This window comes from Leptodactylus fuscus, chromosome 7 (genome assembly GCF_031893055.1).
Source record: "Leptodactylus fuscus isolate aLepFus1 chromosome 7, aLepFus1.hap2, whole genome shotgun sequence".
Lineage (NCBI taxonomy): Eukaryota > Metazoa > Chordata > Amphibia > Anura > Leptodactylidae > Leptodactylus > Leptodactylus fuscus.
The window spans coordinates 94636168-94651144 of NC_134271.1; the positions used below are offsets into that span (position 1 = coordinate 94636168).

Below are 14977 nucleotides of genomic sequence, written 5' to 3' on the forward strand. Positions count from 1 at the left end.
CTTCCCAGGAAACCTAATTCTGGTTATGCTTCTCAGAGCAGCACAATATGGCAGCACACAGAATGCTTATGGTTCCACACTACGGACATGTAAGGACTCATGTGCTGTCTTACAGGCCCCTGCACATAGTAAAGCAATGAGGCATAAACGGTTGCTCTAGTTTTCGTGAAATAAATCTTTAATGTATAACAAAATGTTCTTCTATTTCCTTATATACTGTGAGTACCCTTACAATTTTTAAGACCTATGATTGCTCTCAATGAAAATGCTCACTGTTCCACTTCCATAGAGTGAAAATGTGTCCTTATCATTCAGTGTATGCAGAGACAAAGCCTCCACACGTGGCTCACCAACAGATAACCCACTGAGATGTGCAGTAGTAGATAGGAGATGAAATTTCACAAAATCTCATCCAGATGCTGCACTTTGGTCAGTAGGACTGCAACATGGGGAAGTAGAGAAAGGGAAAAGATGGCAGCCCTGGTCTCTAGCTTTCGCTGTAGTGGTGGTTCAGACCTAGTGACGGTTGTGTCTTTCCTCACCAATCTTCCTAAATAGGCGGTATAGTGGTGAGGGGATGCACTAAATGAAAGGGATGGCGATAATTTCCCCCAGGCATACCTCGGTGAGGGTCTTTTGGCTATTGGAATGATTTATATGTTTGGTGCCACTGATATGGAGCACACTAAAGAGCCAGGAGACCCTGGGATTTCACAGGCATTTCTTACTTTAAGGCAATCTATCATTAGAATCCCTTTTTTAATTAAGTACACTTCAGCATAGCCTTAAGAAAAGTTATTCTTCTCTTACCTTTCTTTTTCTGATCCGCGCCGCTGTTCCTGAGAAGTTTCTTATTTCTTCCATATGTAAATGAGCTTTTAGACAGCACAGGGGCATTACTCTTTGCTCAAACAGCACAGGGGCGTCCCCTGTGCTGTCCGAAAACTGTCCATTGACGCCTCTGTCTTCTCCGAACCAACTCTTCGCCGAGTCATTGGCCACATCTTCATCCAAAAGCGCCAACTCTGCATGTCCTTTGGCCATTCACCTGTGCACTCTAACACAAGCGCCAATTTGGCCAACAGACATGCACAGTTAGTGCGTTTGACTGAAGATGTGGCCAATGACCCGGCGAAGAGGACGTCAGGAGAAGACAGAGACGTCGCTGGAGAGTTTTCGGACAGCACAGGGGCTGTTTGAGCAAAGGGGAACTCCCCCTGTGCTGTCTGAAAGGTCATTTACATTTGGAAGAAATAAGAAATTTCTCAGGAACAGTGGTGTGGATCAGAAAAAAAAAGGTAAGAGAAGAATAGCCTTTCTTAATGCTATTCCGACATGTACTTAGTTAAACAAGGGATTCTAACGATAGAATCCCTTTACGGTTTACTCACATAACCGTTCCACGCATCTAATGCACATGAAAAATACACCCGTCAATCCTTTTTTTTGGCTTTATTCACATGACACTAAAAACAGCCACGAAACAGCTTTTTTATGCTCATTATACAGCTATTTTAACACCTATGAAAGTCTATGGGTTTAGTCACATGACTGTATAGGTATCCGTCAAAACGGACAAAGATAGAGCATGTACAGTGGTAGTATTCTTGTGGGAATGTCACTGCAAAAACTACCCCTTTTGGGCACTCTTTTGGAGCGGAGCCATCTCTGTTGGACATATCCTAACTGTATTTATAAAAACCTTATTGAATGGGGTCATCACTCAACAAACATTTATCACCTATCTAATCTCTGTGACCCCCCACGATCACTAGAATAGGGGTCTCAAGCCACCCACTCCAGGGGCATTTGAATTTGGTGGTTATGTTTTAACTACTGTGCCTGTTGGAAAACAGCTATCTCTGTTCGTCACACTCTTGACCACTGCTCCATTCTGATGTCCCCAATAGTTGGGGTTTAGGACACATGTACTAGTGATTGGTGGGGTCTCAGAGGTCGGGCCACCATTGGTCATACATTTATGACTTCTTTGAACAGGCTGTACATTTTTGTTGTGGGATAACCCCTTTAAGCATATATTCACACACAAGAGATTTGTTGCAGAAATTTCCCATTCATCTGTCCTATTACTCTGAATAAAGCTTGTAGAAATACATGCGCTTAATATTGAAACAACCCCATTTTAGGTTAATGGAACAGATTTTTTTGTCACATAAATTTCTCCACTAAATCTGCTACAAGTGAATATGCTGCAATAGTACTAGAAATATGAAATATCTTCTCATAGACATTAGATTTCTTATCAGCATGACCACACCCAGTGACAGCCATCTTCTGTAGCGTACTAATTATGTGATTATACAAATCTAAATATGATCTAAATATGTCTGCGTCCTTCCATCGCAACAATCCAGGCACCTTCTTTGTGGCGCTGCTTTTCATTCATTTTTAAGTGTTCCGATTTATGTTGCAGCTGCAGAACCCTCGCCCCTCCCCGCTCCTCCCTGCTCGACTAATTCCATTCCATCCCAGCATCTGATTCTCTAGCAGATAACTAATTACATTCAGGCCGACCGGAGAGGCCATGCAATATTAATTCCAATCACTTGCATCTTGAAGGTCATTTTTGGAGGATTATTGCAGCTGGTGACTCTAACTCCTTTTCTGCAATGTTTGTCACTCATACTAGTAGATATAGCGTTAGTAGAGGATTTTTTCCTTTGGTGTGTAGAATCTAAGGTCAGCTATACACATTAGATGTCAGACAGCCATCATCATTGATGATGGGATTGCTCGCATTCACAGCCGGCTGAAAATATCCAGCATGACCGATCTACGTTTGGCAGACTGAAGTCTGCCAACGGTAGGCTACAAACACATTAACATACCCAACATGGCTGGAATTAGCCATTTTAGATAAGAAAAATATTATGTATGGCTATCTTTAGGCTCCGGCCCGACATAGCGAGCTGCAGCAAAAAGCACTGTGGGAAAACTGCAGTGGAAATGCGTCACATTATTTCCTGCAGAAAGTCCGCAGAGTTTTTGAAATTGTGGCATTTTTTTTTTAATGTAATATGAGGATGGGATTAGCCAGAACTTACTTTTCAGGTATTGTAAAACGCCACGGCCAAATTGCGGCATTTATGCTAAGTAGGCCCTGGCCTGAGGCTTATTCACACGACAGTGAAAAATGGACGTTTTTGCAACAGCATTATATGTTCATTTTGATAACACATTGGGATACATTTACTAAGCTACTTGCACCTATTTTGGCATAAATTGCACCTTTTGAGGTCTTTTCTTAGCCTACGCTTCATTTATGAAACATCTGTGCTGTTTTTTTCTCTCCAGATGTTATGCTGTTCTCGCCACTTTCACATTTTGTTGAGAAAGGGGGAATGGCTTAAATGGAGATCCTTTTCACGATATACCGGTATATATGACTTGCGCCTTTTAAAAAATGGGGGAAAAAGGCACAAATTCACTCTAGTATATGGGCAGCTTAAAAAGCCTGTCAGGTCAAACAACCTTAAAAAGGGGCAACTGCACAATTTTTTTTAGCAAAAAAGGGGCAATTGCGTTTTCCTGAGCAAAAAAAGGGGCAACGTGCACATAGCTTATAAAGGCGCATCTAAACTAACTAACAATGCACAACATGTAACAAGGAGATGTGTCTACATCATAAATAGACACCACAATAAAACTAGTGTAAAAAATGGCGAAAAAATACATAAATTTGACTTACAACTATTTAGCATATGATTATTTATGCAGATTCTTGTCATGTAACAGCATTGTTACTGTTTTGCTCCTAAAAATCTAAATTTTAATTTGTATTATTTTGTAAAGCCAGCTTTGGCTTTCAACACTGCCTGAAATCCTTCTGGGCATGCACTTGGACAAATTCAAGCATGTCTCAAATGAAATCTGATCCCCGGTCTCTTCTACACGTTTGCAATGTTGGTGCATAATGTTCGACTCACTTGGGCACGAATACAGCTTTTTCATTAACTCTACCCACAAGTGTTCGATTGGGTTGAGGCCTGGGGATGCCAATCTAGCACCTATGCCTCACTGTCATTGAGCCTTTTCTTTGCTTTGCGTCATTGTCCTGCTGGAACACAATGTCATCCTTTTCATACCCATAGTACTTGAGTGTATAAAGTAACTTGTCTTGTAAGATACTCATATATAGCACAGCATTAAGACCACCATCAATCCTGGTTAAGTATCCTTCGCCTTTGGCTCTGAAATAACCGCATATCATCAGGCTTCCTCCACCACACTTGACCGTTCCTTCAATGTTTCAATCCATTAGCCCCCTTTTCCCTCTAGACCCATTTGCAGCCATCAGAGCCCAGTCTATTAACTGTCGTCTCATTGCTCCAAATTACACATTTATAATCTTCTACTGTCCACTTTTCATACTTTTTTATTTTTTCCAAACTTAAGTCAACATTTCTTATGATGATATTGAAGTTGAGGTTTCTTCACCATTTTTTCGGGCCAGATTTGTGTAACGTGTGTAGCTTACTTGGATGTCTGTGATCTCACCATTACAAAGCACATGAGTCACCTCCACTGCTGAGTTTATCGCACCAGAATTGATAGACTTTGTGATGAGCCGACTTGTTGACTCTGATATTTTGCCAAGACGTCCACCTCTTGGCTTTTGAATGGATGGATGGACTTCATTTTGTATTCTTCCAACTGTCATGGCACTCACATGATGCAGTTTGCCAATTTTCTTGGCTGAGAAACCGCTATCAATGAGCTGGATGATGCTGTTTCTCTTTTCTTGAAAAATCTTCCTCCTGGCCTCAATTTGGACCAGTGACCTTTCACTTGGGAATCAACCTGGTAACACACTGAGCTATTAGGGAATGTGAGAACAGGTTAGAATTTGTAGTATACAAGAATAAAAACGTTTTTCCTCCACCTGGAGAAAAACAGTAACAAAGCAGTTACATGACAAGAATCTGTATAACTAATCATATGCTAAATAGTTGTAAGTCAGATTTATGTATGAGATAGCCAAGATAATTGTCTATAATAATGGTAGTCTCACGTTCGAAGATGTAGTGGATGGTGAGATATGGAGCCTGAAAGTCAAAATTTTCAAACATTGTTACCCTTTTGCTCGTCAGTGTAAATTTACCCTAAGGAGGAGATGGGATAGAAGGCCCTGCCCACAAAAGCTTACATTCTAAGGGGGCGTTCACACTACCGTCGGTGTCCGACACTACCTGTCGGACACTGACGGTAGTGTGAACGCTCCCTAAGGGGGATAGAAACCATAGGTGAAGATATTAGCAGTTCAGATGGTGATGTGGTCGCAGTAGAGTTACTGAGGTTGTAGGCTTTCCTGAAGAGGTAAGTCTTGGAGGCAGTTGTGTGTAGATAAACGCTGAGTAGAAGGTCTTGAGAGGATCAGAGATTTTATGTGGGTAGGTAGCAGGAAACTAGGTCAGAGATGTATAGAAGGGACAGGTTGTGCATGATCTTGTATGTCAGCGTTAGCCTTTTACACTCTACTCACTGGGCAATGGGTAGCCGGTGAAGGGATTAGTTTAGGGTAGAGGTTAATGAAAAATGGGAGGAGAGATGGATTCATAGGATGTTTAGGGAGGTCTGAGGGGGCAGCGCAAACATCTTCTGGGAGGCTATGAAGAAGGGGGTTACAGTCGAGTAGCATTTTTATAGTTTTAGGGGTGAGAAAGGAATAGATTTGATTAATTATTTTTTTTTAGATAGGATGTGAGGGTTGAAAGATAGGGTAGAATCAGAGGTTGCCTCCAAGCAACAGACATGTGCACCTTAATCCAAGATCCTTGTAATCTTTACAACTACTTCAAATACCAGGCTACCTGAAAACTGCCCATTCGGGAGTGTAGAAAAATATTGCAGTCAAAATCTTGTATCTTATGAAATATTTTTTTCTCACTTTAATAAACTTTTTCCAGAAATGGGAACTTCATAAATCTCCAGTCTTCCAATAAAGTACTTGTCTGGCAAGTAACAAGGACCTGTCACAGAGCCCATATTCATTTACTTAACTTATCGTAATAATACAGTCGATGGATTAGCCAGTGGATGCAAGTGGATGGTAGATCCGCAAACGGTTGAAGAGAGAGTCCAGGAGGAAGAACCATTTAAGAAGTATTTCTAATTAAAGATGAGTTTGGAATACTCTGAAATACCTGGCTCAGGTTTAAAGATAATCCTCAGGCCACATACATTATGCATGGGGTTTATTTTAACAAAGCGCGACTATGACGACTTTGTAGATATTAAAGCTTTTATGTTACTCGTGCGCAAGTCTTTATAGTATCAGTCTTTGTATTACGACGTCTTCTACAAAGTGTTCTAAATCTGAAACATAATTGATACGATTTAAAATGAAATTTGTATTGTATGGCCTTGGGCTTAAAGTGCTATTCCAGCCGGGAATTGCTTCTGACAGGGCCTGCTATAATAATTTCTTTCTATTAAAGGGGAATTTCACCTCCGTTTTACATATTGTGCATACAACTCAAAAAATTACATCTGTTGGGGTCTGTGAGTAGGACCCTTATGGGCCACTAGTGACCCATTGTTTTCTATATGGGGACAGAAATCTCCAAATACTGTAGTTCAGATGATCTACAGATTGTTTTGGCTATACACATATGCATTGCGCTAACACTACCCCAGCTGTCCCTTTCAGCTTAGCTGAATGCACATGTTTAGTACAGTAGCACAGGTCAGACACTGTTAGGGAATTGCTACTGGAGCAGATCCCCAGAATGCAGGACATGGTAGATAGCAGAGAGCAATAGAACAAGCTACCTAAATTTTGTGCACTCCAAGAGCTTGGAGATGGAACTAAGGATACCCAAACATCTTCACCAGTGTCTACCGTGAAGCCCTTTGGACTTAGAACCCAACATCAGAACATCAGGTTCTTGACCTTTTTCTCCAAAATCTATGGTTCAGCTATCTTTGGTCTAACCTGTATAGCAAGTTTTGGGAATTGGGGTACTGTAGGTCACAGCTGCAAGCTTCGACTGATAATAGATTTAGAGTATAACAATTGCAGGGATCTGTAAAAGTAATGCGTGGCTTGCCATAACCATTTCTAGCAAGCATGCAGTGTTGAATGGTGCCTAAAAATGTTCTAAAACCGCACAATGCTATCTGTGAGCCGTCAGATATTGCAGCTCACCTCCACTTAAGTGAGTGGAACTCAGTCGCAATCCCAAACAGAATCAATGGACTGTGTAGAGCTGTTTCTGAAAGAAAGCAGCCATGATGTTGTAATCCTAGACACCCCTTCAACATTTATTTAAGGAAAGTTCTGACAATCTGAGGAAGAAAAATGTCAGTTCCTCCCCAATTAAGTATTTTAATCCCAGCAAGGGACTGGATCTGCTAAACATCAAACCACCACTTCATGTTAATTAATCCTGAATTAAAAAGGGGCGCGGAGGTTAATTCATCAGAGATCTGTCAGAAATGTTTAGTTCATTTGCTAAAGTAACGCAAGTACAAACAAACATTTTATACCACTATGTACAACCAACAACTCACAAGTCTCATGAGCGGTAGTGAGAAGAGTTAAAGCACAAGATAAGTTCTAGAAGACGTACATAGATATGAAGATGTGGATGTCTTACTTTACATCCTCAGATAGAAAAACAGTACTTTTTTTTTAACCATATACAAATTGTGACATGCTAATTGATTAACATAAAGTGGCAAGAAGGCCAAATAGTTAACGCTAGATACCCAGACGAGGATTTTGAGATAACAGAGAGGGGGTATCTATCTTTGGTTACCAATGAAGGCATTGTGATACTACCCAGGATGTCAGCTCTCCAAATAACAAGGGAAGAACAACTGACCAAGGATGGCTTTGTTTCCAACAAGGGTGAAAATACATAAAGGCATACTAACACTGGTACCTCATGTCTTAGGAAAGTGTGGATGGAGTATGAATTGGAATGGAGAAAGAGCATATTACAAATTGTCTTCTACATTCTCCCTGGTTAATTGGATTTACACTCACCGGCCACTTTATTAGGTACACCATGCTAGTAACGGGTTGGACCCCCTTTTGCCTTCAGAACTGCCTCAATTCTTCGTGGCATAGATTCAACAAGGTGCTGGAAGCATTCCTCAGAGATTTTGGTCCATATTGACATGATGGCATCACACAGTTGCCGCAGATTTGTCGGCTGCACATCCATGATGCGAATCTCCCATTCCACCACATCGCAAAGATGCTCTATTGGATTGAGATCTGGTGACTGTGGAGGCCATTGGAGTACAGTGAACTCATTGTCATGTTCAAGAAACCAGTCTGAGATGATTCCAGCTTTATGACATGGCATTGCATTATCCTGCTGAAAGTAGCCATCAGATGTTGGGTACATTGTGGTCATAAAGGGATGGACATGGTCAGCAACAATACTCAGGTAGGCTTTGGCGTTGCAACGATGCTCAATTGGTACCAAGGGGCCCAAAGAGTGCCAAGAAAATATTCCCCACACCATGACACCACCACCAGCAGCCTGAACCGTTGATACAAGGCAGGATGGATCCATGCTTTCATGTTGTTGACGCCAAATTCTGACCCTACCATCCGAATGTCGCAGCAGAAATCGAGACTCATCAGACCAGGCAACGTTTTTCCAATCTTCAATTGTCCAATTTCGATGAGCTTGTGCAAATTGTAGCCTCAGTTTCCTGTTCTTAGCTGAAAGGAGTGGCACCCGGTGTGGTCTTCTGCTGCTGTAGCCCATCTGCCTCAAAGTTGGACGTACTGTGCGTTCAGAGATGCTCTTCTGGCTACCTTGGTTGTAACGGGTGGCTATTTGAGTCACTGTTGCCTTTCTATCAGCTCGAACCAGTCTGGCCATTCTCCTCTGACCTCTGGCATCAACAACGCATTTCCGCCCACAGAACTGCCGCTCACTGGATGTTTTTTCTTTTTCGGACCATTCTCTGTAAACCCTAGAGATGGTTGTGCGTGAAAATCCCAGTAGATCAGCAGTTTCTGAAATACCAACAACCATGCCACGTTCAAAGGCACTCAAATCACCTTTCTTCCCCATACTGATGCTCGGTTTGAACTGCAGGAGATTGTCTTGACCATGTCTACATGCCTAAATGCACTGAGTTGCCGCCATGTGATTGGCTGATTAGAAATTAAGTGTTAACGAGCAGTTGGACAGGTGTACCTAATAAAGTGGCCGGTGAGTGTATATAGTACTAGCCTCTGCCCGCGACTTTATCTGCAGGTTGTTGGAGTGGTGATCCGCCTATAGTCAGCAAATTGCTGCCATCGATGGTTTGACTGCTCCCGCATTTCGGCAGCTCTCCTGCTGTCCTGCTGCTGACCTTCTTCCTCACACCGTGCCTGTGATTGTTCCGGCATCTCAGCAGCTCGTTGGGACACCACATAATGCTGTTGGTGTTGATGATCTGCCTGCTTTGGCGTTTCGACAGCTGTCAATCTGGCCTGCCACTGAACTCATTCTTTGCGCTGTGCCCGTGATTGTTGCGGTATCTCAGCAGCTCGCTGGGACTCCATATTATGAGCGTGTTGTTGGCGTTGATGATCTGCAGGCTCCGGCGTTTTGGCAGCTCTCAAGCTGGTCTGCCACTGAACTTGTTTCTTGCACTGTGCCTGTGATTGTTCCGGCATCTCAGCAGCTCGCTGGAACATCAAATAATGAGCGTGTTGTTGGCGTTGATGATCCGCCTGGTCCGGTGTTCCGGCAGCTGTCAAGCTTGCTTGGTGCTGAACTCATTCCTCAAGCTGTGCCCGTGATTGTTCCGGTATCCCAGCAGCTCGCTGGGAAACCATATAATGAGCGTGTTGTTGGCGTTGATGATCCCCCTCAGCTCCACTACCTTCATAACTCTTGTTGTTTGCGACAAATTAGATTTTCTTTTTGAAAGCATGTTAAAAATTGGCAATGGCTATGTCAGTTTTTCAGCAGTGCCTGGAGCAGATCAGATAATATGCAAATGCATGAACACTGAGGGTTAGCATGTGTTTACACAGAGAGATAACAGCCCTGGCTTTCTCAGAAGAGCAGTGTAATATAGTATGTGAACAAAAATTCATAACAGTCGTGAAGCCATGTCATTTACTGGGATAAAAAGTCGCCTATATTTTAATCGAGGTTACACTCTATCTATGTGCCGAATTTCATCCAAATAAGTTCTGCCATTTTTGCATGATTGAGGAACAAACACACAAACATCCAAACACACAAACTTTCACATTTAGTAGGATTAAGGCCTCATGCACACAACCATGTACTTTGTCAGTGTGCTAGCAGTATTTTTCATGGTTAGCACACTGAACCATTCATTTCATGGCTACGTACACACACCGGGTTTTATGATGGGCCCATGTATATGGAAGCGAGTTGAGGACAGGTCCTATGCCACCCCATTTTGCTGCCATGGAGTCATGGGTGGCACTGGGATGTCATCCATGTGCCACTTGTGCCATTTAATAATGGCACACGGTCATGTTCATGTAGCCTAAGTCTGTAACCAGATAGACCCTTCAGCAGCAGAAAGGAGTGGGCTACAGGGGAACAAGGGAGGTGAGTGTTGGCCCTATTCACAACTGCGTTCAGGTTTCCATTTGGAAAGTCTGCTTAGGGACCCCCCGAACAGAAACCTATGCGCATTAAAAAGTGGTTACCTAAGGAAACCCGCAGACTCCATAGACTATAATGAGGTCCATGTGGTTTCCGCTCGGTTTCCACATGAAACATACGGAGAGAAAATTGCTGCCTGCAGATGTTAACCGGGTCTAAGAGGGACATAATACAGAGAAGGCCTTTTAAGGGGGACATTATACAGTGGGGCAATATTGAGGGGCATTATACAGTTGAGAAATTTTAAGGAGGGCATGATACAGTGGGATCACATTAACCAGGGTTGTGGAGTTGGTAGGCCAAAACTCTGACTCCTTGTGGGAAGCCACAAGGAAGGGGTATATATGCTGTAGAGGCTACAAGGAGACACTATATGGTGTGGGGACCACAAGGGATATTGTGTCATGGACACCAAAGGGGCACTGTGCTGTTTGGGCACAAAGGGATATGGATGGGAATGGGCAGAGCCAAAGTGGGCTGGAGGTGGGACCTACAATAACTGAATTCACCATGGCTATTCAGGCTGTAGATTTTGTCCTTCATTCACTCCTTTGAAAGTCGGGAGATATGCTTGTAGCAAGTATGCTTATTTTATTGTTTTACACCATTCTCAGCCTTTTTAAAATCATTTTAATCATTTGGACAACCACAAACTTCACCATAGCTATTCCCCAATTGGATGAGAAACTGCTGAAAGTTGTAGTCCAATAACAGCTGGAGAGCCACAGATTGGAGACCATTGCATCATACAGTAAATTGTACCTGTATATGCTGGATATAGTGATATGAATGGTACCTGCCATATAATCAGCTATAACATAGAATTTTTGTTTTCACAGAGTCAACTTTCCCAAGCCCTGAATGGATTGTCAGACAGAGCAAAGGAAGCCAAAGAATTTCTTGTCCAACTTAGAAACATGGTCCAGCAAATCCAGGTACAGTTGTCAGCTGACAAAGAATCAAATCACAAGGTTAATACACAGTTTGTAATGTTATTTTCTCAACATGGTATATATATATAATGATATTTTGCTGAAATTGTGTCTTGAATCCAGATAGCTTCATGCTGGGCATATGCAGCTAGATTTATTCTAAAGGGAGGTCGCTCTCAGCATGCCTCAGAATTAGGCATAAACCAAGCCCATTATGCAAAAGATATTAATATAATTCAGCTTCTTTGTACAAAAACATATTGCTATAATAATACCCCCTATAACGTCAATAATACTGTCCCTATATAAGAAAATAACTGCTGTAATACTGCCTCTTTGGTCTTTGTACAAAAATATGAATAATAATTCTATCCCTACATACAAGAATTGAACTGCTGTAATACTTCCATCTATGTACAAGAATATAACTACTATAATACTGCCTCTATGTATATAATATACTGTATATACTCGACTATATGCCGACTTTTTCAGCATAGTTTTTATGCTGAAAAAGCCCCCCTCGGCTTATATTCGTATCAGGGTCCTGCAAAACCTGCATAAATTAAACGAAGGGGGGGGGGGGGGTCCTTTAGTGCTACAGTAATGGTATAGGACACTCCCCCTTCTCTAGCAAGAGAGATGAAAGCCCCGGAGGCCCCTGCTGCTGCCCAGTATCGAGGAGAGGAGCTAGAATAAAGTGAACGTAAAACACACAGGTACCTGCTGGTGTTACTATTCCTAGTAATGTCAGGCATTTGGGGTTATTAATTTAGTTTCAGTAACTCCATGTGCCTCACATTAATAGCAGTTAACCCCATCATGTCCCTCATATTAACCCCTGCGTGCCCCATATAAGGGTTACTAATATGTGAGACACATGGGGGTGCTAATAAAGGACCTTAATTATGAAGATACCTAATTATTATCTCCATATGTCCCACATATCAGTAACTCTTATGTGAGGCACACAAGGGGTTAATGTGAGGGACATGATGGGGTTAACTGTTATTCAGAGAACCAAATTAATTGATGACAAATGAACGTGCCCAAAATTAATACAAAAAAGAAAAAAGATAGGTGAGTATCTATCAAGGGACGCTTAAAAATAAATCTTTATTGGATAATTAAAGATAAAATCCTGTAAACACCAAAACACAGACTATGATAGTCTAAACAATCGCTAGAGATAGTAAACCACTCATCACTAGCAAAAAGTCTAAGGATGGAGGGTCCTTATTATGTTACAATTCCCTCACTATCACTTAGATAGTAATTGGCCAGATCCAAAAATAAAGGATACCTATCAGAAGCATATGATACAGGGATAGAACGCCAAGAATAAAATTATGGCTAATAGTTCCCTAGCAAATATATTGCCACTGATCACCCCTATATCTTTATGGTCTGAATCTACCTTAAGACCAATCAACAAATACTGGCCAATTATATAAACACAGAATCTTTGCCTATAGTCAACAAAGTTGTATATTCATTGCCTGTCAACAAAGTTGTTTAATATATTTTTTGCTATTTTTAGCTATTTTTTGCCTGACGCGTTTCAATGTTCCGGTCTCTATAGCTATGACCGAACATATCTTCAGAGGCATAGACTGTCAAAAACGGCAAAGGTGTCTGACCTAGTCTTAGATATTGTTTCAAACTAGTGCTGCACACCCTCCCGCTCCCCCCGCGGCACTGATGTATGGCCGTCGGGGGGAGCCATACATCAGTGCCGCGGGGGGAGCGGGAGGGTGTGCAGCACTAGTTTGAAACAATATCTAAGACTAGGTCAGACACCTTTGCCGTTTTTGACAGTCTATGCCTCTGAAGATATGTTCGGTCATAGCTATAGAGACCGGAACATTGAAACGCGTCAGGCAAAAAATAGCTAAAAATAGCAAAAAATATATTAAACAACTTTGTTGACAGGCAATGAATATACAACTTTGTTGACTATAGGCAAAGATTCTGTGTTTATATAATTGGCCAGTATTTGTTGATTGGTCTTAAGGTAGATTCAGACCATAAAGATATAGGGGTGATCAGTGGCAATATATTTGCTAGGGAACTATTAGCCATAATTTTATTCTTGGCGTTCTATCCCTGTATCATATGCTTCTGATAGGTATCCTTTATTTTTGGATCTGGCCAATTACTATCTAAGTGATAGTGAGGGAATTGTAACATAATAAGGACCCTCCATCCTTAGACTTTTTGCTAGTGATGAGTGGTTTACTATCTCTAGCGATTGTTTAGACTATCATAGTCTGTGTTTTGGTGTTTACACGATTTTATCTTTAATTATCCAATAAAGATTTATTTTTAAGCGTCCCTTGATAGATACTCACCTTTCTTTTTTGGGTTAACTGTTATTCCAATGAGGCACATGGAGTTACTAAGCTGTAATGCACATGACCAGACGTTTTATCTGCAATGGTGGATAAAATTATGGACTATTATATTTCAATGGGCCCGTACACATCGATGCCGTCGCTTTTGCGGCCGTGTGTCCGGGCCAAATTGAAGAGCTGCAACTTATGACTAGGCTTATTCGCGAGTCAGTGAGTTTTCACAGTTTTTTGTGGTAAAATTAGGGGCTTCGGCTTATATTCGGGCCGGCTTATACTCGAGTATATACGGTAGCTATTATATTGTTCCTATTGTATTAAGAAGAATAACTACTACAATACTGTTACTTATGCACAAGAATAAAACTGCCATAATAATGTATTTTATGTACAAAAGTATGACTATTATTAATGCTGCTTCCTGTGTCCACAAATTACTACTATACTATAGTGCTTTATATAATATGACTCCTTTTCGTACACACTAGGATACAATTGCTATAATACTTCCTCCTATGCATAAAAATATAACTTATACTACAATACACCCTATGTACAAAAACTATAACTACTATGTACAAGAATATAATTACTCTAATACTTTCTCAATATACAGTAATTTAGCTACTATAATACTGCCCCTATGTATAAGAATATATACCGATAACTTCTATAATAATGTCACCTATGGAAAAAGGGAACTTTTAGGGGTTGACTAAGTTTAGAAAGAAAGGGTCTGTATTTTTTCTAAACAGTGACACTTTTGTCCTTGGGCTCAGTGTGGTTCTGCAGCATTTACTGAGCTACAATACTGGGCAAAGCTCCAGACAGTATTGTGACCATATTTAATGCATTAAAATTGCAGCACATATTTCTGACATGTCATTTCGCTCATGGACCTCCACTGATTGGCAGAATAAAAAATTATCTGAGCTCAGCTGCACCCAACACAGATGTAAACATAGCCTAAACTGGTTGTCATATTGTCGGCAGATTTTTAAAATGCAAAGGTGCGTTAGTCTCATTTGTTTCCACTATCAACAGACAGAGTAGATCTTGCAAAAAAATA

General features: G+C 41.3%; 1 protein-coding gene across 10 annotated transcripts in view; it reads left to right on the forward strand.

The window, feature by feature from the left end:
- TRIM9 (tripartite motif containing 9) overlaps nt 1–14977 on the forward strand; it is an 83820-nt gene that overhangs the window by 37329 nt on the left and 31514 nt on the right. For 5 of the 10 annotated variants that reach the window (XM_075282503.1, XM_075282505.1, XM_075282508.1 and 2 more), the window contains exon 2: nt 11465–11596. In XM_075282503.1, coding sequence (XP_075138604.1) covers nt 11465–11596 — 132 coding nt within the window. The remainder of the gene's footprint in view (nt 1–11464; nt 11597–14977) is intronic. The other 5 variants (XM_075282506.1, XM_075282510.1, XM_075282511.1 and 2 more) reach the window with 1 other exon arrangement.